Source organism: Mytilus californianus, unplaced genomic scaffold (genome assembly GCF_021869535.1).
Source record: "Mytilus californianus isolate M0D057914Y unplaced genomic scaffold, xbMytCali1.0.p SCAF_1, whole genome shotgun sequence".
Lineage (NCBI taxonomy): Eukaryota > Metazoa > Mollusca > Bivalvia > Mytilida > Mytilidae > Mytilus > Mytilus californianus.
In genome coordinates this window covers 87,154,769-87,180,518 of record NW_026262581.1, presented here as the reverse complement: position 1 = coordinate 87,180,518, position 25,750 = coordinate 87,154,769, and the positions used below count along the sequence as shown (strand labels likewise).

The following is a 25,750-nucleotide window of genomic DNA, read 5'->3' as shown; positions in this document are numbered from 1 at the left end:
TGATTAAGTATTTTTTATTAATTAAGGTCCTTCATATTTGTTTGTAGTAAATTGTATTATTACTAATTAAGCAGTTAGTTTTCTTGTTTGAATTGTTATATATTGAACAAACTCAGACTACGATTATTAGATTGTGTGGTTAACGGTTTTTTCCGACTTCTAAAATTTTTTACTTAATACATGTACAAGAAATAATTGTAACAGGACGCTGTTACGAAGTCTCCCAAACAAAGCTCCCATAATTAGTCATTCCTACGGTCGCCTGACATTTGGCAAAGTCCAGTACAAATTGGTTTGGTCTAGTAAAGTGATATGCATAAGTGACGCCTAGGGATTAACTCTGTATGTCATTCAAATCTTCTTGAAATCATGAACAGGAATATATATATGGTTTAGGGGTGGGGATCTCGACTGTTTACAAGTTCTCAATAAAATGCTCCGCAGGGCGCAGCTTGATACGACCGCAGAGGTCGAACCCTGAACAGTTGGGGCAAGTATGGACACAACATTCAAGCTTGATACAGCTCTGAATTTGGATTGTGATTAAATATTTGACACAGCATAGGTTTCTGACACAGAATGAATGTGGTCTAAGAACTTAAAAATTTTAAATTGGACATTCACCTATTATGGTCCAATATCCAAAATCTAAATACATGGTTAGATTCAGCATATCAAAGAACCCCAAGAATTCAATTTTTGATGAAATCAAACAAAGTTTAATTTTGGACCCTTTTGACCTCAATGTGGACAAAGTTGATAACGGGGCCCAAAAATCAAAAATCTAAATACATGGTTAGATTCAGCATATCAAAGAACCCCATATATTCAATTTTTGTTGAAATCAAACAAAGTTTAATTTTGGACCCCGATTTGGACCAACTTGAAAACTGGGCCCATAATCAAAAATCTAAATACATGTTTAGATTCAGCATATCAAAGAACCCTAAAAATTCAATTTTTGTTAAAATCAAACTAAGTTTAATTTTAGACCCTTTGGACCTTAATGTAGACCAATTTGAAAACGGAACCAAAAATTAAGAATCTAAATACACGGTTAGATTCGGCATTTATCAAAGAACCCCAATAATTCAATTTTTGATGAAATCAAACAAAGTTAAATTTTGGACCCTTTGGACCTCAATGTGGACCAATTTAAAAATGGGGCCCAAAATCCAAAAACTTAATACACGGTTAGATTCAGCATATTAAAGAACCCCAAGAATTCAAGAATAAAACCCCATTGAAATTGATCAAGAAATAAGCAATTTTTATACGAAGTATCTTCTTTTGCACAATACTGTGCAATTGAATATTTCTTGCTATTGCGCAATACTGTACAATTGACAATTTCTTGCTATTGCGCAATATTGTGCTATTGGATATTTCTTGCTATTGCGCAATACTGTACAATTGACAATTTCTTGCTATTGCGCAATATTGTGCTATTGGATATTTCTTGCTATTGCGCAATACTGTGCAATTGAAGATTTCTTGCTATTGCGCAATACTGTGCAATTGAAGATTTCTTGCTATTGTGCAATACTGTGCAATTGAAAATTTCTTGCTATTGCACAATACTTATTATATAATAATTTACACATCCTGTTTGGTGTGTATCTCCTACCATATCATTATTATTTGCTTTTAAATATTAATCAGAAATAACCAACTTAAAATGGAAAATTTTAAAAGAAAAAAAAAAGGAAAAAAAAAAAAATCCCCCCTCCCAAATTTTTTGAACCCCCTTATGATTCATCACCCCCAAACTCAATACCAGCCTTCCCTTTGTGGTATGGTACCTTGCAGTACAATTTCAGAGAGATCCATACACTTGAACACAAGTTATTGTCTGGAAACTAGAAAAATGCTTATTTTTGGCCCCTTTTTGGCCCCTTTTTGGCCCCCAATTCCTAAACGTTTCGGGCAATTACCCCCAAACTCAATTCCAGCTTTCCCTTTGTGATATGGAACCTTGTAGTACAATTTCAGAAATATCCAAACACTTACACACAAGTTATTGTCATGAAACTAGAAAAATGCTTGTTTTTTGCCCCTTTTTTGGCCCCTAATTCCTAAAATTTTGAGGCAATTACCCCCAAAATCAATTACAGCCTTCCCTTTGTGATATGGAACCTTGTGGTACAATGTCAGAGAGATCCATACAATTACACACAAGTTATTGTCTGGAAGTAACAAAAATGCTTATTTTTGGCCCCTTTTTGGCCCCTAATTCCTTAACTGTTGGTACCATAACCCCCAAAATCAATCCCAACCTTCCTTTCGTGGTATTGAACCTTATGGTAAAATTTCATGGAGATCCATTCACTTAAACTAAAGTTAGAGTGCGAAAACCAATGTGTCTTCGGACGAAGCCGGACGACGACGACGCCAACGTCATACCAATATACGACCAAAAAAAAAGGGGGGGTTGATTCTCAGGGGACTCTTTATTTCATTTGATTTGTTTTATTGTCCCGTACAAAAATATATATGGTTTTGGGGTGGGGATCTCGACCGTTTACAAGTTCTCAAACAGGATGGGGTGGAGGTGACCCCCAGGGACTCCCCCTATATTTCATTTGATTTGTTTTATTGTCCTGTACAAGAATATATATAGTTTTGGGGTGGGGATCTCGACCGTTTAAAAGTTTTCAAAAGAAGGAGGGCGGGGGGGTGACCCCCGTTAACTCTCCCTATATTTCATTTGATTTGTTTTATTGTCCCATTCAAGAATATATATGGTTTAGGGGTGGGGATCTCGACCGTATTCAAGTTCTCAAACAGGATGGGGTGGGGGTGACCCCCAGGAACTCCCCCTATTTTCATTTGCTTTGTTTTATTGTCCCATACAAGAATATATATGGTTTAGAGGTGGGGATCTCGACCGTTTACAAGTTCTCAAACAGGAGGGGGTGGCGGTGACGCCCAGGGACTCCCCCTATATTTCATTTGATTTGTTTTATTATCCCATACAAGAATATATATGGTTTCAAGGTGGGGATCTCGACCGTTTACAAGTTCTCAAACAGGAGGGGGTCGGGGTGACCCAGAGGGACTCCCTCTATATTTCATTTGATTTGTTTTATTGTCCCGTACAAAAATATATGAATACATACAAAGTTGCTACTGCCGTGAGGTGCCAGTCTGTTATAGTATTTATATCTACTGATAACAGCAGACACTCTTTCTTCTTCATGACTTCCTGGATTGGGATTATTGATAGATGCATAATTCACAGGTTGTCTGAAAGTAATATATTTTCCTATTTATAAATAAATTTTTATATAAAAGCTAAGCTGTTAATATCAACATTATAAAAAAAGACGTTTATGATGTCATTTAGCAGATAGAGTGGACTGCCTGTATCCTTGCACTATTAAAGTTCAGCAAGCGTCTTTGTGATCATCATTATGCAGGATAAACTAGAAATAATGTTTGTTCCGTAGGTACTTAATCATAATTCCCTAATGACAGCAGTGCTAATTATCAATTATAAGAATTTAATTTGCGGAATAATTCGTGGAATAGAGCATCATATTTTTTTCAACTGCTCGCTCAATATGGGAAGGAAGTGACAATGCCCCTAAACGCACGAATGATGTTCACTAAAACCAAAGTTTTTGATGGAAATGCAACGAATTTGAAAGAGGTTTATTCTGAAAAAATAAAATTATTCTGTAAAATATCTATTGTACAGTTTAATTTAAATTAAAAGCTTGAAATACAGATAATTCCTACCAAAATTTAATTGATAATGTTTTTTCACAGCAATTTAAATTACATTCAAAATTTGTGAACCCTCATTTTTATCAAAGTAAATAAATCAACAGATAAATTAGCAATGTGTGAAATCAAACAGTATTAGTTACCGACAAACTTCACCACTCCTGTCACTCATATTTCTCCTCTTTTGTGAAAATTTCACATTGTATAAACTATCCGTTTCATTTTCTCTCTATGAAATAATGCACCATTTTTGCTGTTAATCAGCAATTTATATTTAGTTATATATTGTCCTTGCAACCATAATAAGATTATGATAATAGATATTTCTCACTATCTATTATGGAAAATTGGTTATCACACAAGTTCAAAATTTTGTTTATAATTTTATCTTTACAAATTATTTGCATTATGTCAAAAAAATTAATCTGATGACATATGATACACTGACATGATCTATATCTTGTGTATTGATACAAACTAATGGGTTATCTAAATCAAAATTCAGAGATTGATACTAACTGGAAATTAAAAATGGTCTGGTCTAGTTATCTTAAAATCATTTTCTTTGTGTGCATCTATGTGGCTGAAGGTGCTATATATATATACTACCAAATCATAGTACGTCACTTCTGGTTTCATATGCACTGTTGACAAGCTGATGATGGTAACTGAAGTTACCACGATCCCAATATGGCGGAGGGGAATCCCCGTAAGTTCTTTCCCTCTTAATTTCTTTGTTTTTAAATAAATGTGGCTAATATTACTCAGCCGTTGTTTGGTTATTAACATTTTCAATGAGTCTGTAAAATATCAACCTTAAACAGTTGTCCATTACTTAGAAAATAGAGAGTGAAAAAAGTACGTTGATGATGGTAACTGTTCATGTTATTTTTGAAAGATCGTGGTAACTGATTTCTGGGATGGTGGTAACTTGCCAAAAGGTTGTATAAAACGACAAACTAAGTACAATTTTAGCCGTGATATATGGATATATGTAAAGTATTATTACCTGTATTTACTTGTCAAATAAATGCGTGCAAATGTTATCAAAAACTGCGCGCAAAAGTAATGACGTATGTGCGCAAATGTAATGGTAATGCGCGCTAACGTAATGCCTTAGATTAATTTACGTTACGTAATATATAATGACCCAAGGTTGAGAAATACGTAGCGGTATCAGGGGCAGATCTAGACACTGTGGAAAAAGGAGGGGTGTGCTGGCCAGGGTTTCTCAGAAAAAAAGGGGGTGCTAGTACTTTTTTTACTTAACATTTTTTGTCAATTTGTACCATAAGGAAGACAATTTTTCCAATAAACTAGAGCCTCTCAAGAGCCTGTGTCGCTCACCTGTATTTACTGATGCTTTGGAAATCATGTAAAATAAGGTTAAAATCATAATTAATAGTATTAAATATTAGATATTATAATGATATCTAAGATAACAAGAGTGCACACACTGAAATGTCTCGCCTTCTTTACTAACCATTGATTTTATGTTGATAGTCCTAAATGAAAGCTTTACTACAAGTAACACATAAACTTAACATGATCCAAGAAAATGAGGTCAAGGTCAGATAAACCAAACGAGAAATACATGTACACCTTACAATCATTCAATAAACCAAACATAGTTGACCTATTGCTTATAGTTTCTAAGAAACAGTCTTAACCAAGAAAACTAAATATTGACCAATGAACCATGAAAATGAGGTCAAGGTCAGATGATACCTGCCAGACAGACATATACACCTTACAATCCTTCCATACAACAAATATAGTTGATCTATTGCTTATAGTTGAAGAAAAACAGACCAAAACACAAAAACTAAACACTGAGAAATGATCCGTGGAAATGAGGTCAAGGTCAAATAAAACCTGCGAGACTGACATGTACATCATAAAATATTTCCATACACCAAATATAGTTGACCTATTGCATATAGTATTAGAAAAAAAGACCAAAACTCAAAAACTTAACTTTGACCACTGAACCATGAAAATGAGGTCAAGGTCAGATGACACCTACCAGTTGGACATGTACACCTTACAATCATTCCATATACCAAATATAGTAGCCCTACTGCTTATAGTATCTGATATATGGACTTGACCACGAAAACTTAACCTTGTTCACTGATCCATGAAATGAGGTCGAGGACAAATGAAAATTGTCTGACGGGCATGAGGACCTTGCAAGGTACGCACATACTAAATATAGTTGACCTATTGCATATAGTATTAGAAAAAAAGACCAAAACTCAAAAACTTAACTTTGACCACTGAACCATGAAAATGAGGTCAAGGTCAGATGACACCTACCAGTTGGACATGTACACCTTACAATCATTCCATATACCAAATATAGTAGCCCTACTGCTTATAGTATCTGATATATGGACTTGACCACGAAAACTTAACCTTGTTCACTGATCCATGAAATGAGGTCGAGGACAAATGAAAATTGTCTGACGGGCATGAGGACCTTGCAAGGTACGCACATACTAAATATAGTTGACCTATTGCATATAGTATTAGAAAAAAAGACCAAAACTCAAAAACTTAACTTTGACCACTGAACCATGAAAATGAGGTCAAGGTCAGATGACACCTACCAGTTGGACATGTACACCTTACAATCATTCCATATACCAAATATAGTAGCCCTACTGCTTATAGTATCTGATATATGGACTTGACCACGAAAACTTAACCTTGTTCACTGATCCATGAAATGAGGTCGAGGACAAATGAAAATTGTCTGACGGGCATGAGGACCTTGCAAGGTACGCACATACTAAATATAGTTGACCTATTGCATATAGTATTAGAAAAAAAAACCAAAACTCAAAAACTTAACTTTGACCACTGAACCATGAAAATGAGGTCAAGGTCAGATGACACCTACCAGTTGGACATGTACACCTTACAATCATTCCATATACCAAATATAGTAGCCCTACTGCTTATAGTATCTGATATATGGACTTGACCACGAAAACTTAACCTTGTTCACTGATCCATGAAATGAGGTCGAGGACAAATGAAAATTGTCTGACGGGCATGAGGACCTTGCAAGGTACGCACATACTAAATATAGTTGACCTATTGCATATAGTATTAGAAAAAAAGACCAAAACTCAAAAACTTAACTTTGACCACTGAACCATGAAAATGAGGTCAAGGTCAGATGACACCTACCAGTTGGACATGTACACCTTTCAATCATTCCATATACCAAATATAGTAGACCTACTGCTTATAGTATCTGATATATGGACTTGACCACGAAAACTTAACCTTGTTCACTGATCCATGAAATGAGGTCGAGGTCAAATGAAAATTGTCTGACGGGCATGAGGACCTTGCAAGGTACGCACATACTAAATATAGTTATCCTATTACTTATAATAAGAAAGAAATTAACATTACAAAAAATGTTGACTTTTTTTTCAAGTAGTCACTGAACCATGAAAATGAGGTCAAGGACAATGGACATATGACAGACGGAAACTTCATAACATAAGGCATCTATATACAAAGTATGAAGCATCCAGGTCTTCTAGCTTCTAAAATATAAAGCTTTTAAGAAGTTAGCTAACGCCGCCGCCGCCGCCGGATCGCTATCCCTATGTCGAGCTTTCTGCGACAAAAGTCGCAGGCTCGACAATAACAAACAATAGTGCACACGCTGAAATGTCTCGCCTTCTTTACTAATCATTGATATTATGTTGATAGTCCTAAATATAAAGCTTTATTACAACTGTCACATAAACTTAACATTAACCAAGTAAACTAAACATTGACCAATGAACCATGAAAATGAGGTCAAGGTCAGATGAACCATGCTAGGCAGGCATGTACAGCTAACAATTCTTCCATACAACAAATAGAGTTGACCTATTGCTTATAGTTTAAGAAAAACAGACCAAAACACAAAAACTTAACACTGAGCAATGAACCTTGAAAATGAGGTCAAGGTCAAATAAAACCTGCGTGACTGCCAAATAGATCATAAAATATTTCCATACACCAAATATAGTTGAACTATTGCATATAGTATAAGAAAAACAGACCAAAACACAAAAACTTAACTATAACCACTGAACCATGAAAATGAGGTCAAGGTCAGATGACACCTGCCAGTTGGACATGTACACCTTACAGTCCTTCCATACACCAAATATACTAGACCTATTGCTTATAGTATCTGAGATATGGACTTGACCACCAAAACTTAACCTTGTTCATTGATCCATGAAATGAGGTCGAGGTCAAGTGAAAACTGTCTGAAGGGCATGAGGACCTTGCAAGGTACGCACATACCAAATATAGTTGAACTATTGCACATAGTATTAGAAAAAAAGACCAAAACTCAAAAACTTAACTTTGACCACTGAACCATGAAAATAAGGTCAAGGTCAGATGACACCTGCCTGCTAGACATGTACACCTTACAATCATTCCATACACCAAATATAGTAGACCTATGGCATACAGTATAAGAAAAACAGACCAAAACACAAAAAGTTAACTATAACCACTGAACCATGAAAATGAGGTCAAGGTCAGATGACACCTGCCAGTTGGACATGTACACCTTACAGTCCTTCCATACACCGAATATACTAGACCTATTGCTAATAGTATCTGAGATATGGACTTGACCACCAAAACTTAACCTTGTTCATTGATCCATGAAATGAGGTTGAGGTCAAGTGAAAACTGTCTGACGGGCATGAGGACCTTGCAAGGTACGCACATACCAAATATAGTTGAACTATTGCACATAGTATTAGAAAAAAAGACCAAAACTCAAAAACTTAACTTTGACCACTGAACCATGAAAATAAGGTCAAGGTCAGATGACACCTGCCCGCTAGACATGTACACCTTACAATCATTCCATACACCAAATATAGTAGACCTATGGCATACAGTATAAGAAAAACAGACCAAAACACAAAAACTTAACTATAACCACTGAACCATGAAAATGAGGTCAAGGTCAGATGACACCTGCCAGTTGGACATGTACACCTTACAGTCCTTCCATACACCGAATATACTAGACCTATTGCTTATAGTATCTGAGATATGGACTTGACCACCAAAACTTAACCTTGTTCACTGATCCATGAAATGAGGTCGAGGTCAAGTGAAAACTGTCTGACGGGCATGAGGACCTTGCAAGGTACGCACATACCAAATATAGTTGAACTATTGCACATAGTATTAGAAAAAAAGACCAAAACTCAAAAACTTAACTTTGACCACTGAACCATGAAAATGAGGTCAAGGTCAGATGACACCTGCCCGCTAGACATGTACACCTTACAATCATTCCATACACCAAATATAGTAGACCTATGGCATACAGTATAAGAAATACAGACCAAAACACAAAAACTTAACTATAACCACTGAACCATGAAAATGAGGCCAAGGTGAGATGACACCTGCCAGTTGGACATGTACACCTTACAGTCCTTCCATACACCGAATATACTAGACCTATTGCTTATAGTATCTGAGATATGGACTTGACCACCAAAACTTAACCTTGTTCACTGATCCATGAAATGAGGTCGAGGTCAAGTGAAAACTGTCTGACGGGCATGAGGACCTTGCAAGGTACGCACATACCAAATATAGTTATCTTATTACTTATAATAAGAGAGAATCTAACATTACAAAAAATCTGAACTTTTTTTTCAAGTAGTCACTGAACCATGAAAATGAGGTCAAGGACATTGGACATGTGACTGACGGAAACTTCGTAACATGAGGCATCCATATACAAAGTATGAAGCATCCAGACCTTCCACCTTCTAAAATATAAAGCTTTTAAGAAGTGAGCTAACGCCGCCGCCGCCGCCGCCGCCGTAGCCGCCGCCGCCGGATCGCTATCCCTATGTCGAGCTTTCTGCGACAAAAGTCGCAGGCTCGACAAAAACTGCAAAATTTTTGTAAAATTACTAACTCAGGGGCAGTAACCCAACAACGGGTTGTCGGATTTGTCTGATAATTTCAGGGCAGATAAATCTAAATCTGATGAACATATTTGCCATCTGTCAGATTTGCTCTAAATGCTTTAGTTTCAGAGATATAAACCACAAGAGTGCACACGCTGAAATGTCTCGCCTTCTTTACTAATCATTGATATTATGTTGATAGTCCTAAATATAAAGCTTTATTACAACTGTCACATAAACTTAACATTAACCAAGTAAACTAAACATTGACCAATGAACCATGAAAATGAGGTCAAGGTCAGATGAACCATGCTAGGCAGACATGTACAGCTAACAATTCTTCCATACAACAAATATAGTTGACCTATTGCTTATAGTTTAAGAAACACAGACGAAAACACAAAAACTTAACACTGAGCAATGAACCTTGAAAATGAGGTCAAGGTCAAATAAAACCTGCGTGACTGACATATAGATCATAAAATATTTCCATACACCAAATATAGTTGAACTATTGCATATAGTATTAGAAAAAAAGACCAAAACTCAAAAACTTAACTTTGACCACTGAACCATGAAAATGAGGTCAAGGTAAGATGACACCTGCCAGCTAGACATGTACACCTTACAATCATTCCATACACCAAATATAGCTGACCTATTGCATGCAGTATTAGAAAAAAAGACCAAAACTCAAAAACTTAACTTTGACCACTGAACCATGAAAATGAGGTCAAGGTCAGATGACACCTGCCAGCTAGACATGTACACCTTACAATCATTCCATACACCAAATATAGTAGACCTATTGCATACAGTATAAGAAAAACAGACCAAAACACAAAAACTTAACTATAACCACTGAACCATGAAAATGAGGTCAAGGTCAGATGACACCTGCCAGTTGGACATGTACACCTTACAGTCCTTCCATACACCGAATATACTAGACCTATTGCTTATAGTATCTGAGATATGGACTTGACCACGAAAACTTAACCTTGTTCACTGATCCATGAAATGAGGTCGAGGTCAAGTGAAAACTGTCTGACGGGCATGAGGACCTTGCAAGGTACGCACATACCAAATATAGTTATCCTATTACTTATAATAAGAGAGAATTTAACATTACAAAAAATCTGAACTTTTTTTTCAAGTAGTCACTGAACCATGAAAATGAGGTCAAGGACATTGGACATGTAACTGACGGAAACTTCGTAACATGAGGCATCCATATACAAAGTATGAAGCATCCAGACCTTCCACCTTCTAAAATATAAAGCTTTTTAGAAGTTAGCTAACGCCGCCGCCGCCGCCGCCGCCGTAGCCGCCGCCGCCGGATCGCTATCCCTATGTCGAGCTTTCTGCGACAAAAGTCGCAGGCTCGACAAAAAACTGCATTTAACCCCTATGTTCTATTTTTAACCAAGTCGGCCATGTTGGTTGGAAGGCGGGGTCATCAGACAAATTTTTTAAACTAGATACCCTAATAATGATTATGGCCAAGTATGGTTAAATTTGTCTCAGTAGTTTCAGAGAAGAAGATTTTGGTAAAAGATTACAAAAATTTACAAAAAATTGTTCAAAATTGACTATTAAGGGCAATAACTCCTAAAGGGGTCGACTGACAATTTTGGTCATGACAACTTATTTGTAGATCTTACTTTGCTGAACATTATTGCTGTTTACAGTTTATCTCTATCTATAATAATATTCAAGATAATAACCAAAAACTGCAAAATTTCCTTAAAATTACCAATTCAGGGGCATCAACCCAACAACAGGTTGTCAGATTTGTCTGAAAATTTCAGGGCAGATAGATCTTGACCTGATAATCAGTTTTACCCATTGTCAGATTTACTCTAAATGCTTTGGTTTCAGAGATATAAGCCAAAATCTACATTTTACCCCTATGTTCTATTTTTAGCCATGGCGGCCATCTTGGTTGGTTGGCTGGGTCATCGGACACATTTTTTAAACTAAATACCCTAATGATGATTGTGGCCAAGTTTGGTAAAATTTGGCCCAGTGGTTTCAGAGGAGAAGATTTTTGTAAAAAGGTAACGACGACGGACGACGACGACGGACGCCAAGTGATGAGAAAAGCTCACTTGGCCCTTTGGGCCAGGTGAGCTAAAAAGGGGGATGTTAAAAAATTTATATTGTACACTGGTCTACACTCATTTTAAAATTATTTATTTGCACCATTAAAGTCCTTAAAATTGATAATTGCTTTTAATATATTCATTACAGAACATCTAGAATTTCTGTTTTACTTCTGTAAAACATAAAACTTGTAAACGATTCCTTCTATTCACTATATGCTTTGATAAATGAGGATGTGTGGGGACATGATTTTGAGATATCAATAGGGAAAAAAATACCTTTCCGGCAATGATTTTAGAAAATGAAATATATGAAATGATTGGGGGCTAACATTTTGTTTCAGGAATTTGCGAATTTAACTGACATATATGCCTAATAATTGTAATTAATATGATGTTGATTTAAAGGATATGTGTCTGACAAGTTTGAATGGTATGAAAAGTTTTCCAGAGATTCCTCTCTGGTTTCACTTTAAAGCCGAAAACAATTATATGTTTATTTCCTGTTTCTGTTTCCCAAACCTACTATATTGAGGGGGGTAGCATGGGGTCTGATCCCGAAATCCCGGGCTTAAAAGCTTAAAATTCAGAGGCCCCGAATTTAAAGAAATTTCAATCCCGACATCCTGAAATTTGAAATAGGAATTCCCGTATCCCAAAAGGATCAATCCCGAAATTCTGAGCTTAAAACCGCCTAATCTCGGAGTCCCGAAAAAAGTCCCCACCCCATATTGTGATGACCTAAGAAGCCATACTCTTATGGCTAGCATTTCTTGAAATATGTTTAACTTTTGATTTATCCTTCATAACCTCAAATTAAAACGTATTTTTTTATAAAACTCCTATATCTATCTATTCATTTTTGACAAGAAACAGGAATTGCTTAAAAATCTGTTTAAGGCTTAGTCTTTTGAATTTTCATTTGTTTAATTATTTGATTCTTTGTTGAAGCATATATATATAGTTTTTTAGTTGGTATTACAACACTGTTTGTGAAATTGTTGCATTAATGAATGTTTCATTTTACAAAACATTTTAATTTGTTTCCCTGACACATTTTTATCTCTTGCGCTAGTATTGGTCTATACTCCAATATAGTGGTTTCAGTTAAGATGTGTTATTGTGTTTCATTTCATGTATAGTGATGTTAAACACTGTATGATCGAAAAGAAACTTCGAGTAATATAAAAATTACCATCATCTCCTAACTATTTTGATCGACAGTTACCATCATCCCATCTTGGAGTTACCATCATCATCGCATTTTTATTGTGTTCAATTTTTTCAGTAACGGACAGCTGTTTAAGGTTAATATTTTACAGACTCATTGCAAATGTTAATAACCAAACGACGGCTGAGTAATGTTAGCCACATTTATGTAAAAACAAAGAAATTAAGAGGGAAAGATCTTACGGGGATTCCCCAACTTCAGTTACCATCATCCGCTTGTCAACAGTGATATGAAAAAGGATAGAAAAAAAATATTCCCTTGAATTTGACTGGTGTAGAAAATTAATCCTACATTTCATTGCAATAAAAAATTACTTGAGTCATCATGGTCATAAATATATATCTTGGGTGTTTCAAAGCACCATTCTTTTTTTATTTGGTGTTTCTATAAAATATTTTGGAAACTTGAGGTTACATGGTTACGAAAGCTTGTAAACAGGAAAAAAAAAGGGCTGAAAATTTGATAGGTTAACTTCCAGTGATGATTATTATCTATTATATGCAATGAAATGTTATGTGAAATTTTGTCTGTAGTACTGGACAGGATAAAACTTTACTCATGCCAAATATTTCTTTAATTTAAACAAAGATAAATTCTGCACAATTTTTTGAAAAGTGCCAATTTAACAAAGACTAATAGGGACAAAACAATGGTGGTATTACTCCTGAAAGCAGTGAAAGGTACAAATTTTCAAGGAATGCATGCCAAACCTTTATGTGGTCTAGAAAATTTACCTTATTCTTTGTCGTGATGCTTCTTCTTCGTCATTCTTTTTGGGCAATTGTTTTGATCTGTAATATATATCAAAATAAATGAAATATTTTAGTTACAGATATACAGTGAAAAATGTGCTACTTAAAAATCAACAATTTTATTTAGAAACTAGAAGATCTATGAGCTCATAAATTAAAACCCTGCAACCACAAAGTTCTTTCATTTTGCAATTAATTCAATCTGATAAAAAAAAAAGCGTGATGGATGTAAGTAACATACAATGTCAAACAGCTACATTTTATTCAAATTTGAAGATGAATAAAAAAATCATCTCATGTAATAGAAAATCCACACTATTCCATATAGATTAATACTGATTTTCTTATGGAGGCACACCACTAATACTTTGCCCCATTACTTTCAATGATAAAATTCTTCAATTTCAAGCATTCATTGCTCTTTTGTCTTAAGTTTAAATAAAGTGACAGTCATTCCATGTCAAAGCACTACCTTACAAATGTATCTTGTATTAAAAAATACTGAAAGATCAACATAGCTTTATAAGAGCATACTAGTTCCTGGAACTTAGGAATTACCAAAACAGGTACTTAATCTGATCTGAGAAACAGGCAAAATGTACCTTCTTTTTAAATTTCATGAACTTTATTTATTGTTCAAAATTATTAGTCAATAAAATGCTCCGCTGGGGCGCAGCTTGATACGACCGCAGAGGTCGAACCCTGAACAGTTGGGGCAAGTATGGACACAACATTCAAGTTTGATACAGCACTGAATTTGGATTGTAATTAAATATTTGACACAGCATAGGTTTCTGACATAGAATGAATGTGGTTTAAGAACTTAAAAATTTTTAATTTACCTATTCAAACCATATCATTATTATTTGCTTTTATATATAAATCAGAAATAACCAATTTAAAATGGAAAATTTTAAAGAAAAAAAAGGAAAAAAAATCCCCCCCCCCAAATTTTTTGAACCCCCTTATGATTCATCACCCCCAAACTCAATCCCAGCCTTCCCTTTGTGGTATGGTACCTTGCAGTAAAATTTCCGAGAGATCCATACACTTGAACACAAGTTATTGTCAGGAAAGTAGAAAAATGCTTGTTTTTTGGCCCCTTTTTGGCCCCAAATTCCTAAACGTTTATGGCAATTACCCCCAAACTCAAACCCAGCTTTCCCTTTGTGATATGGAACTTTGTAGTACAATTTCATAAAGATCAATACACTTACACACAAGTTATTGTCCTGAAACTAGAAAAATGCTTGTTTTTTTGCCCCTTTATGGCCCCTAATTCCTAAAACTTTGAGGCAATTACCCCCAAAATCAATCCCAGCCTTTCCTTTGTGGTATGGTACCTTGCAGTACAATTTCAGAGAGATCCATACACTTGAACACAAGTAATTGTCTGGAAACTGAAAAATGCTTATTTTTGGCCCCTTATTCCTAAACGTTTTGGGCAATTACCCCCAAACTCAATTCCAGCTTTCCCTTTGTGATATGGAACCTTGTAGTACAATTTCATAAAGATCCATACACTCACAAAAAAGTTATTGTCATGAAACTAGAAAAATGCTTGTTTTTTGCCCCTTTTTTGCCCCTAATTCCTAAAATTTTGAGGCATTTACCCCCAAAATCAATCCCAGCATTCCCTTTGTGATATGGAACCTTGTGGTACAATGTCAGAGAGATCCATACACTTACACACAAGTTATTGTCATGAAACTAGAAAAATGCTTGTTTTTTTGCCCCTAATTCCTAAAATTTGGGGGCAATTACCCCCAAAATCAATCCCAGCATTCCCTTTGTGATATGGAACCTTGTGGTACAATGTCAGAGAGATCCATACACTAACACACAAGTTATGTCTGGAAGTTACAAAAATGCTTATTTTTGGCCCCTAATTCCTTAACTGTTGGTACCATAACCCCCAAAATCAATCCCCACCTTCCTTTTGTGGTATTGAACCTTATGGTAAAATTTCATAGAGATCCATTCACTTAAACTAAAGTTAGAGTGCGAAAACCAATGTGTCTTCTGATGACGACGATGACGAAGCCAACATCATACCAATATACGACCGCAAAATTTTTTTGCGGTCGTATAAAAACTTTAACCACAGAGTGAATATTTGTGGACGCCGCAGATGACGACGGAATGTAGGATCACTATCTCTCGCTTTTTCGACTAAAGACGAAGGCTCGACAAAAATGCTTGTTTTTTTAACCCTTTTTGGCCCCTAATTCCTAAAAATTTTGAGGCAATTACCCCCAAAATCAATCCCAGCCTTCCCTTTGTGGTATGGTACCTTGCAGTACAATTTCAGAGAGATCCATACACTTGCACACAAGTTATTGTCTTGAAACTAGAAAAAGGCTTATTTTTGGCCTCTTATTCCTAAATGTTTTGGGCAATTACCCCCAAACTCAAACCCAGCTTTCCCTTTGTGATATGGAACCATGTAGTACAATTTCAGAAAGATCCATACACTTACACACAAGTTATTCTCATGAAACTAGAAAAATGCTTGTTTTTTGCCCCTTTTTTGGCCCCTAATTCCTAAAATTTTGAGGCAATTACCCCCAAAATCAATCCCAGCATTCCCTTTGTGATATGGAACCTTGTGGTACAATGTCAGAGAGATCCATACACTAACACACAAGTTATGTCTGGAAGTTACAAAAATGCTTATTTTTGGCCCCGTATTCCTTAACTGTTGGTACCATAACCCCCAAAATCAATCCCAACCTTCCTTTTGTGGTATTGAACCTTATGGTAAAATTTCATAGAGATCCATTCACTTCAACTAAAGTTAGAGTGTGAAAACCAATGTGTGTTCGGACGACGACGATGTTGCCAACGTCATACCAATATACGACCGCAAAATTTTTTTTTTGCGGTCGTATTAAAAGCGGGACAAGTGTGTTTGGTCAACACTTCATTAAAAATAACTCACTTTTTATCAACGCTTTAATAAAGCCCAAAAAGTGGAACCTAGTCACTGTCTGTGAATGCTAGTTCAACCTTTCTTTGTTACTAAGATACCATTGTTTGAGAACAGCTTCTGCGTTCACTTGCCTGACATTGTCCTTAAGATGGACGTGAAGCATGGCTAAACCACATAATCTGTCCTCGGTCATTGTTGACCTGCACCATGTCTTTAAATGTCTAAGGGCAGAAAAAGATCTCTCACATGAGCAAGAACTGACCGGCAACTCAAATCTCTGACAGTCAAAATTGTTCAAGAGTCATTTTCTTTGAGAAATAAATTTGTTGCAGACCCAAATGCCAGTTTACTGGCGATAGTAATCAGGCAGAGTTCAATACCTTACGTAGTTTAAATAAAAGTACAGAAGCTGCACGTCAACACTAATTTCTATTCGAAGTAAATTGCATTACTTAATTCTTGATATGAAAATGCAAGGATGTTTTCTACCCTGCATGCCTAGCTTTTTCTGTTTTCTTTTTTGTTTCTTATTATAATTTTTTTTTGCAAGAAAATCAGGCGAGGCAATTGCCTGTGATTCGACTCAGCAAATCTGACTTAAACATTCGCAATGTAAAATATTACATTAATTAATTTCTTGACACATGTTATATTCGAAGCAGCAGCTGTTGGAAGACCTCTTTTCAAGTAATGAAAGGTCTATACATGAGATCTTATTCTAGCAGAACTGTTTTTTAATTAAATGAAGCTAAGTAATCAACAATTAAGTAAACTTTTGAAGATAGTTCTTATTCACAATCATACCATATCTCCTATTTTTTAAAAGTTCTACCTGTAATACACAAAGTTGACGGTAGATGAATTTGGTTATACTTTTTAGGTCCCTTTTGGTGATATACAATGTAGCTTCTCACTTTTTAAGTTATTTATACATTCTTAACTTGTAAATGTTTGAGTTTGAGCGTTCCTGATGAAGGCAAATCCTGAAAGCACTTTAGATGCACAAAATTTATAAACATAACAAAGTGTTATTTCAATTTAGAAATGTCAACTGTGCTTCTTTTTTGATAACTTAGTTTGAACTGTCATTTTTAAATCATTTTTTAGTTTTTTTTAGTCTTATTTTCAATACTTTTTTCATTTATATACAAACTCCTGTAAAACATTTCATGACATGTACAGTCATCAAAACTTTGGAAAAGTGATTTTTGCCCAAATGTTAATTTGTGGTTGGACATGATGTCTATTAAAAGAGAGAGAGAAGATAACAAGGGACGAAGATCTTAAGTCAATCAACCAACACAAGAATTTAAACTTAGAACATAAATTGTATGAACTTGCATCCATTTTCAACAATTACCAGTTATTTTCATTTTTAGAAACCTATGTCAACTCTCAAAATTTTGAGTAAAAAGTGTAGGTCTTTTGAGGTACTCCCGACAATCAAAGTGATTGAGATCAATCCTCACTTATCATGCTTATGGAAAGATTGGAAGAATTGTATGCATAACAGACATGGGGTAATTGAAAAATGTAATTGTAATTGACCGTAATTAATTACTATTTCTCAAGTAATTGAATGTAATGTGTAATTGAGCATTTTTTCAATTACAAGTAATTGAAAGTAATGAATTACATAGCCAAAGTTGTCTGTAATTGACAGTTACTTTTCAATTACATTTGAAATTTTGGATCAGAAAGATTGAATCTTGTGTTTTCTCAAAAAATTATGAAAAGTCATGACCTTAGTAAATGTAGTTAGCTGACAAAGCAAAGCCTACACAGTATACTCTCCGTAATTACACAACCATGGGAGATACTTTATTTTGTATTGAGTGAACAAAAAATAAAAAAGAAGAAGAAAAAAATGATTGTAGAAACATGCCATAATTTGTGTTTAAAAGAAATCATTAGTAAGTTACTGTCTTATACCTTAATAAGCTTGTTACCTCCATGTATATTCATATAGTTATTGTTTTGACATAATCAACTTTAAAGGACATAGTCAATCAATAAATATAACCTCTGGCTATTTGTTTTATTATAAACTATATAATGTTTTTACATCAGTTATGTTTGCATGTTATACAGGTGTTAAGCCAATTAGAGAGAGATAAACATGATTTTTTTTAAATCTATTAATTGTGATTCAAACTAAAGTATTTTTTTTTTAAAAGTCAGGCTTTCTAAATCATTTTTTTAGAAAAAAAGTTGTGATCAAAATTAAAAATCATTTCAAAATATTAAAATTAGGGCTCTCTTTTTTTTAAATCTAAAATTTCAATAGGTAATTAAAACCAAATTTAATATTTTCAAAATATTGAATAAGGTTTTTTTTATCATTTTGAGCATTAAACTAAACCAGACCTCTAGATGTACATATCATAGAATAAATACATGTTTCAATATTTTATTTAAATTTTCCTTTCAAAAGTAATTGAAGTAATTAATTACATTTGCCAAGTAATTGGAAAGTAATTAATTACATTGGTAAAAAAAGTCAAAAAGTCAAATGTAATGTGTAATTTAATTGAAAATTTTGCAATTGTAATTGAATGTAATTAATTACATTTAAAAGTAATTGACCCCATGTCTGCTGCATAACTTCAAATAATATTTTTGAAGTCTTCCATTAAGGTATGGTGGTAGACACAGTATACCGGATTTGTAATAACATAAGCAACACGACGGGTGCCACATGTGGAGCAGGATCTGCTTACCCTTCCGGAGCACCTGAGATCACCCCCAGTTTTTGGTGGGGTTCGTGTTCCTTAGTCTTTAGTTTTCTATGTTGTGTCATCTGTACTATTATTTGTCTGTTTGTCTTTTTATTTTTGGCCATGGCGTTGTCAGTTAGTTTTCGATCTATGAGTTTGACTGTCCCTCTCTTATACAACCTTTAATCAATAGATAAAGAGAGTGAGAGTTCAAAATAATTTTATAGTCTCCATAAATTTACTTGTAAATGGTTGCTTTTGGGGGTATTTCTATGTTTAAACATAGGAATACTCTTTTTCTATTTCCTAAATTTAGAATTATTTATTGATTTTTAATAAAAAGATGAATGGTTAACATGGTTAAAAGGTGGCAGAGGGCAATTTTCATTTCTATAATCTTACTTCATGTATATTTTGTTCTATTGCCGTAAGATGTATTACATGTATTAATTTCTCAACATTGATGCAAAATTCTTTTTATATTTCAATTTAGAAGTTGCACTGATTTTTAATAAACATTTTTCAATTTAAATGATTTTGTTATTGATGGAAAGAGGGAAGATGCAGTATTTTCCAGATAGAAGCATTGAAAATACACTTTTTCAACAATGAAAAATCATTCAATAACTGTTTTTATTGAAATGGGTGTTCATTCTTCATTGGAAAAATACATTTCCTGTAACTATATATACACATGTACAAATACCTTACAGTGTGTATACTGTTAAAAAGAAATATAATGGGGGATGAATAAATACATTTTATTGAAGAAAATACACAGGTTAGAATTATACAATTTTATTTATTGTTTCCAGCAATTTATTGATAATTATAACTTATATTAACCAAAATTATTGACTAAGAAGATTAAGGAATTGATTTTACTATTAAAATAGACCCTGCTTATATGCTCAACTTTTTATAGAGATTCAATTTTCTGCCTTTTTTAAAAAACAAAATTTATCTTATTAATCCTTTAAGTCATATGAAATGAGTTCCTTGAAATCATAATGTTGACATGGTTAAGAAAATCATTAAACCAATGCATGTATATATATATGCAATTTGGAAAAATTTAATTATATTCTATATGCTAAAATTAGTCCTCTATTGTCTGTCTACGATTATTTATGAATTGTTACGAATCTCAGACAGACGTCATTTACTCCTATTGACCTCTGGTCAACCGCATAACTCATTCATAAAAAAGAGCTTGAATTGGTCCATTCAAAATTCCCATCTCCTGACTCCTTCAGCTATAATATATTGACTGGTATATCCTGATAGTATAATAGTTCCAGATTGACTTTTTCAAGCAATTTTTCACAATAGCTAATAAAATTTGGTGTTCAAAAAGCATTTTTAGAGGCTGACAAAGGAAAACTTGAGTGGGGTGGGGTGTAAACAAATAATATTTTTGTGGATATATTTGCCTTGTCTGACTTGAGGCAGAGGGTCCTTCTTCTTTTTGCTGCAAATTCCCCGAATTTGATGATGAAAGTAAAGTTCGTATTTCGTCGTCTGGGCTGTTTACGGACATGTGACGACTTCTATCCATTTTAAAACAAAGTGAGAGTCAGTTTGTGAACTTTGATAACTTTGTCATCAGGATGATATACCATATCGATGTCAAGGAAAACGTCAAATACAATCGAAAAATATAAACATTAGAGGAGTACCGAGTAACAGACGTCACATCCGCTCGTGATTAATTTCATTTTCGATTTCATCAATCCTTAACTTAGTCAACAGTTCTGCTGTCCATTCAAACAACGTGGTATTGAAACACTGTTAAAACATAAGCTCTTTTACAACTGAATTGGACTGACAAAAGTGTTTAATCAGGAATGGCATTGAAAAGAATAAATAAAGAACTTCAAGATCTTAGAAAAGACCCTCCTGCACAATGTTCAGCAGGTCCAGTAGGAGATGATTTGTTTCATTGGCAAGCTACAATAATGGGACCTCCGGACAGTCCTTATCAGGATGGAATATTCTTTTTGACAATTCACTTTCCTACTGACTATCCATTTAAGCCACCTAAGTTGAGCTTTACAACAAAAATTTACCACCCTAATATAAACAGTAATGGCAGCATTTGTTTGGATATACTTAGATCACAGTGGTCACCAGCACTTACTATTTCTAAAGTACTATTATCAATTTGTTCATTACTCACAGATCCAAATCCTGATGATCCATTGGTGCCAGAAATTGCAAATGTGTACAAGACAAACAAAGAAAAGTACAGGAAACATGCAGAAGAATGGACTAAAAAATATGCACATTAAACTGATCATGTAGTCCTGGAAGTGTCAGATTTCATATTGTTATAACCTTTGTTTTGACATTAAGTATTGTAACTGTGTTAAATATGTTTTACAAAAAAAGACTATCATTCACCATTGATCACTTGGACGTTCATACATGACTTTATTTTGTATGTACATGTACATGCAAGTTTATGCCGATAGTATGTGTGAAATTGCATAAAAAGCCTTTCTTGAATGTATATATACATTCTAAAATGAATTTTCAAAGTTTGGTTCAAAATTATTTTTTTATATGTATCGGACTCTCGTGGTTTATATATCTACATGTAGATAATTTTTTCTTAAACATGAAGAAAGATCCAAGAAAATTCGGGTGAAAAAAGATATTAATGTATTAAAATTAGATGCCTTATTAATAACGGATACTACAGACTCATTGTACATATCATTGATTAAATTAACAAGTAATCTAAAATAAATTAAGTAATATATTATGGTGTTGATCAGGCTGTCAGTTCCATTGCAACATGTACATTTAGAACTGGACTTATTATTAGGATTCAGTTCTTCAATAATACAATTTACATGTATCATGTGTACACTAACATAAATTGCATGAACATTGATGAAGTGCCAGATGAAATTTTTATTGAAGTAAAATTAACATTAAACATTATGATTGTCATAAGAAAAAAAATATTATCAGCTGATGTGTTAAGAATACTAAAATTTATAACATAAAATACTAAACTTGACTTAAATATATATCCACAACCTTAATGTACAAAATGTAGTATGACAAACTGAACCAAATCAGTAATTAAATGGACTCAGTTATAACAACAGTCAATGACAGTTACTAGTTATGTTATACATGTAGTTATAACAACAGTCAATGACAGTTACTAGTTTTGTTATTAATTGTATACACTAACTATTTCTGGATACTTTATATCAATTAATTATTATTTACATACATAAATGAACCAGATGGGTCTCCTTTCTGTTCAGTAATTATATACCATTGTATAATACATTTGTAATACTCATTTGTCAAATGCTACGTACTGGAAGGCAATCAATTTTCTCTTCAAATATAAATTAATAATTGGTTAAACCTTTCAGTAGCACACTATGACACAGAATATTTGATATTGAATTTAGTGTAGATTTAAAACCTTTTTTAACTTCAAAGTTTTAAGATGTAACATGTCCTTTACTTAAGTCAGATGTCTAACAGTCCAATGACGGCTGTTATTCTAGTCATGATGGTTTTTAATGATTTATATTTTTGCTTGGAGTATGACAACATTTTACATGTTAACTAGAGTTGTTAGAGTTTTATTTATTGTACTTTTGTAGTTTTTATTTGCATTTGTGTTAACTGTTAAGAATATGATATAGTTTAAATTACAATCTGACTTATAGCTTGTCTAAAGTGTTTTACAATCAATTCACATATATATTTTGTAACTAATGTTACTACAAAAATGTTTCAAACATTTCCCTCATATCATACCAGCATCACTGCTCCAACTATAAAACTATAATTATAAGCAAGTTATTTTGCCATGAAGAATGAAGCACATATAAACCTCTTTTACCCCTGCACAGAATATTTGGTTTATGTGAATTTCGGAACTCCTTATGATCTTTTGCTTGTACATGTAATTTTAAGGCTATAATTTTTTGAAGAAAGATGCTATTATTCCTAGTTTAAGTGCATTTTATTATGTTACAAGAAATTTATTGGGAGAACAGTGATATATCTTATGAAAACATCACTTTACTCACACTGATGCATGATGGCTGGCAATTGCATACATGTACTAAGGCAATGTTAAGAACCATTATGTAATCAGTCCTACTTGAATAATCAGTACTTTTATTCATATACTTGCATTGTCACTTTGAATTGCATACATGTAATGCTGATGTAAAAATTAGTTCATGACATACACTGTAGATAATCTACAGAGACTTACTTTCCTTATTGAGTGATTCTTTAAAAAAAATAATTGCCTGTATGGACGTGTAAATGTCAACCTATTGTTAAATGAACAAATAGTGCTTCTGCAGCTTTAATTGGATAAAAATTCTCCTTAATTAGAAATATTCACCAATCTGTACACAACAGACAGTTTTCATAATACATGTAAGTTACTGCAAAATTAGAAGTGCAGAGGCACTTGTCTCTGAAAAAAAACCCACCTATATACTGTTTTATTATAGTATATAGGTATATTTTTTTTCAGAGAAGTCCCTGTGGGGCAGAGGCCTGGTTTCCAAGACAAAGGGTGACATTTAAACTTTTCCAGCCAACTAAGTGTTACAGCATTATATAGAATCCCTCTGATTACAAGTAGTTAGTAGAGGCAGGGTAATTTTACTCATTTGTATATCTATATAGAGTATTGCTTTATTTTTCTTACTGATGCATTGAAAAAGATTTTTTTTTTAAAGAGGACACTCCAAAAACTAATGGGATGCTTTCTAATGTAAAACATTTCTTTTTAAGCAAAATTCAAACAAGATCAAATCATTTTTATTTTAATGGCCTTATCTCATTACCGTATGTTCCACACATGCATGTTATTTTTTGTTTGTACAAATATATGAATAATTTTTGTATTTATCTATTTTATTATGGGTTTTAGTGCTTTTTTTATGTTTGCTAATTATATATTAATCAATCAAGTGAAGATGATTGTTGTTTACATTTATGTTGTACTATTTTATTTATATGGTGAAGAGAAGACTTAAAAACTGTATTTTGTTTGAAATTTTTTATAAGCATAATTAATTTTGTATGTGTAGCAGAATGCTTGAGCTTTTTTATTTAATGTTTGTTTTTATTATACTGTTCATGAAAATATATTTATGAAGCAAAAACTTGTTTGTATATGCCATCAGCGTAGAGTTATTTCGATTTACACCTTAGTACCTAAAGTACCAGTAGTAGAATCAGAGGTAGTTGAACATTATCCAAGGTTAACAGTTTACTTTTAAATTTTGCTAGTAAAATGTTAGTTATATGGGCAGATGTACACTGATAATTAGATGTAGTATGTTTTACTCACTTGTCTCTGAAAAAAAAAATTACCTATATACTATATAGGTAATTTTTTTTCAAATACAATACCACAAGATCAAAGAAAGACATTCAGACAACACCATGGCATTAAGAAACTAGATGAGTCAGAACAACACGAATGGCCTCTCTCACAAAAAAAGCTTGAAGCCTTTTTTAGGAATGGAAATTTGAGAGTGAAAGTCTGTATAAGTGTTATTTTCATGAAATTTTCGAAGTCCAAAGCCTGTAATTTCGTCACAAATCAGTGGAGCAGAACAAAATGTAAACTCAATCTGTAACTCATCATAGTAGAATCACATACTAAAAATCAGCTCAATATATGAAGGTGTTTAGAAAAAAATTCTATTTCTGTTATTTTCCCAAAATTGTCAAAGTCTAAAACCTGTAATTTCTGCAAAAATCAGTGGAGCGGAACCAAACGTAAACACGATCTGTAACCCATCATAGTAGACTCACATACTAAAAATCAGCTTAAAATGTGAAGTCCTTTAGAAAAATGTTCGTATAACTGTTATTTTCACAGTCCAAAGCCCATAACTTCGGCAAGAATCAGTGGAGCAGAACCAAATGTAAACTCGATCTGTAACTTGTCATAGTAGACTAAAAAACTAAAAATAAGCTCATTATGTGAAAGCAATAAGAAAATAGTTTGTATAACTGTTCATTGCAGAATGACAGAAAGACGGAATGACGGATAAGGGTAAAACTATATGGTCCTGACCACTTTGTGTAAACATACATCACAGACATACAACACAATTGACTACAAAAATAAAACAAACATACAAAGAAATCTGACAAAGAAACTAACAAGAAAGTTATAGTAGTTGGTAGTAAATCTGATAAAGATACCAACAAAAAGTTTTTGTAATTGATAGTACATAATCATAATGCTGTACTAGTATAAACTTCTCAAAGAAGTACAAATGAAGTCAAATAAAAATA

The 25,750-nt window shown here is 33.6% G+C and overlaps 1 protein-coding gene and 3 long non-coding RNA genes across 10 annotated transcripts in view; 1 reads left to right on the top strand and 3 right to left on the bottom strand.

Annotated features, from left to right (window-relative positions):
• Window positions 1-14,305, bottom strand: part of LOC127738275 (sodium-coupled neutral amino acid transporter 9-like) — a 53,881-nt gene extending 39,576 nt beyond the window's left edge. Inside the window, exons 1-3 of the mRNA XM_052249465.1 lie at window positions 14,292-14,305; window positions 13,772-13,828; window positions 3,120-3,246 (exon numbers count right to left, since the gene is read on the bottom strand). Of these exons, the coding sequence (XP_052105425.1) occupies window positions 3,120-3,246; window positions 13,772-13,828; window positions 14,292-14,305 (198 nt within the window). The remainder of the gene's footprint in view (window positions 1-3,119; window positions 3,247-13,771; window positions 13,829-14,291) is intronic.
• On the bottom strand, window positions 5,174-11,095 carry LOC127709292 (uncharacterized). Of its 6 annotated transcripts, XR_007985573.1 has the most exons (5): window positions 10,599-11,095; window positions 9,186-10,304; window positions 8,599-9,038; window positions 7,969-8,158; window positions 5,174-7,026 (listed from the first exon to the last, which is right to left on the bottom strand). It is a non-coding gene; the product is annotated as an uncharacterized LOC127709292 (long non-coding RNA). The 6 variants fall into 6 exon arrangements; XR_007985574.1 differs by lacking the exon at window positions 7,969-8,158 and adding an exon at window positions 8,159-8,305 and having other exon boundaries at window positions 5,174-6,923; window positions 9,186-11,095; XR_007985572.1 differs by having other exon boundaries at window positions 9,186-11,095.
• LOC127709318 (uncharacterized) lies at window positions 7,915-10,712 on the top strand. Of its 2 annotated transcripts, none has more exons than XR_007985590.1 (3): window positions 7,915-7,999; window positions 8,880-9,173; window positions 10,587-10,712. It is a non-coding gene; the product is annotated as an uncharacterized LOC127709318 (long non-coding RNA). The 2 variants fall into 2 exon arrangements; XR_007985589.1 differs by lacking the exon at window positions 7,915-7,999 and adding an exon at window positions 8,419-8,433 and having other exon boundaries at window positions 8,874-9,173.
• Window positions 14,306-14,603: 298 nt separating the features above from the next.
• On the bottom strand, window positions 14,604-17,273 carry LOC127709337 (uncharacterized). The gene is made up of 2 exons (XR_007985607.1): window positions 16,233-17,273; window positions 14,604-15,281 (listed from the first exon to the last, which is right to left on the bottom strand). It is a non-coding gene; the product is annotated as an uncharacterized LOC127709337 (long non-coding RNA).
• Window positions 17,274-25,750: the final 8,477 nt, after the last annotated feature.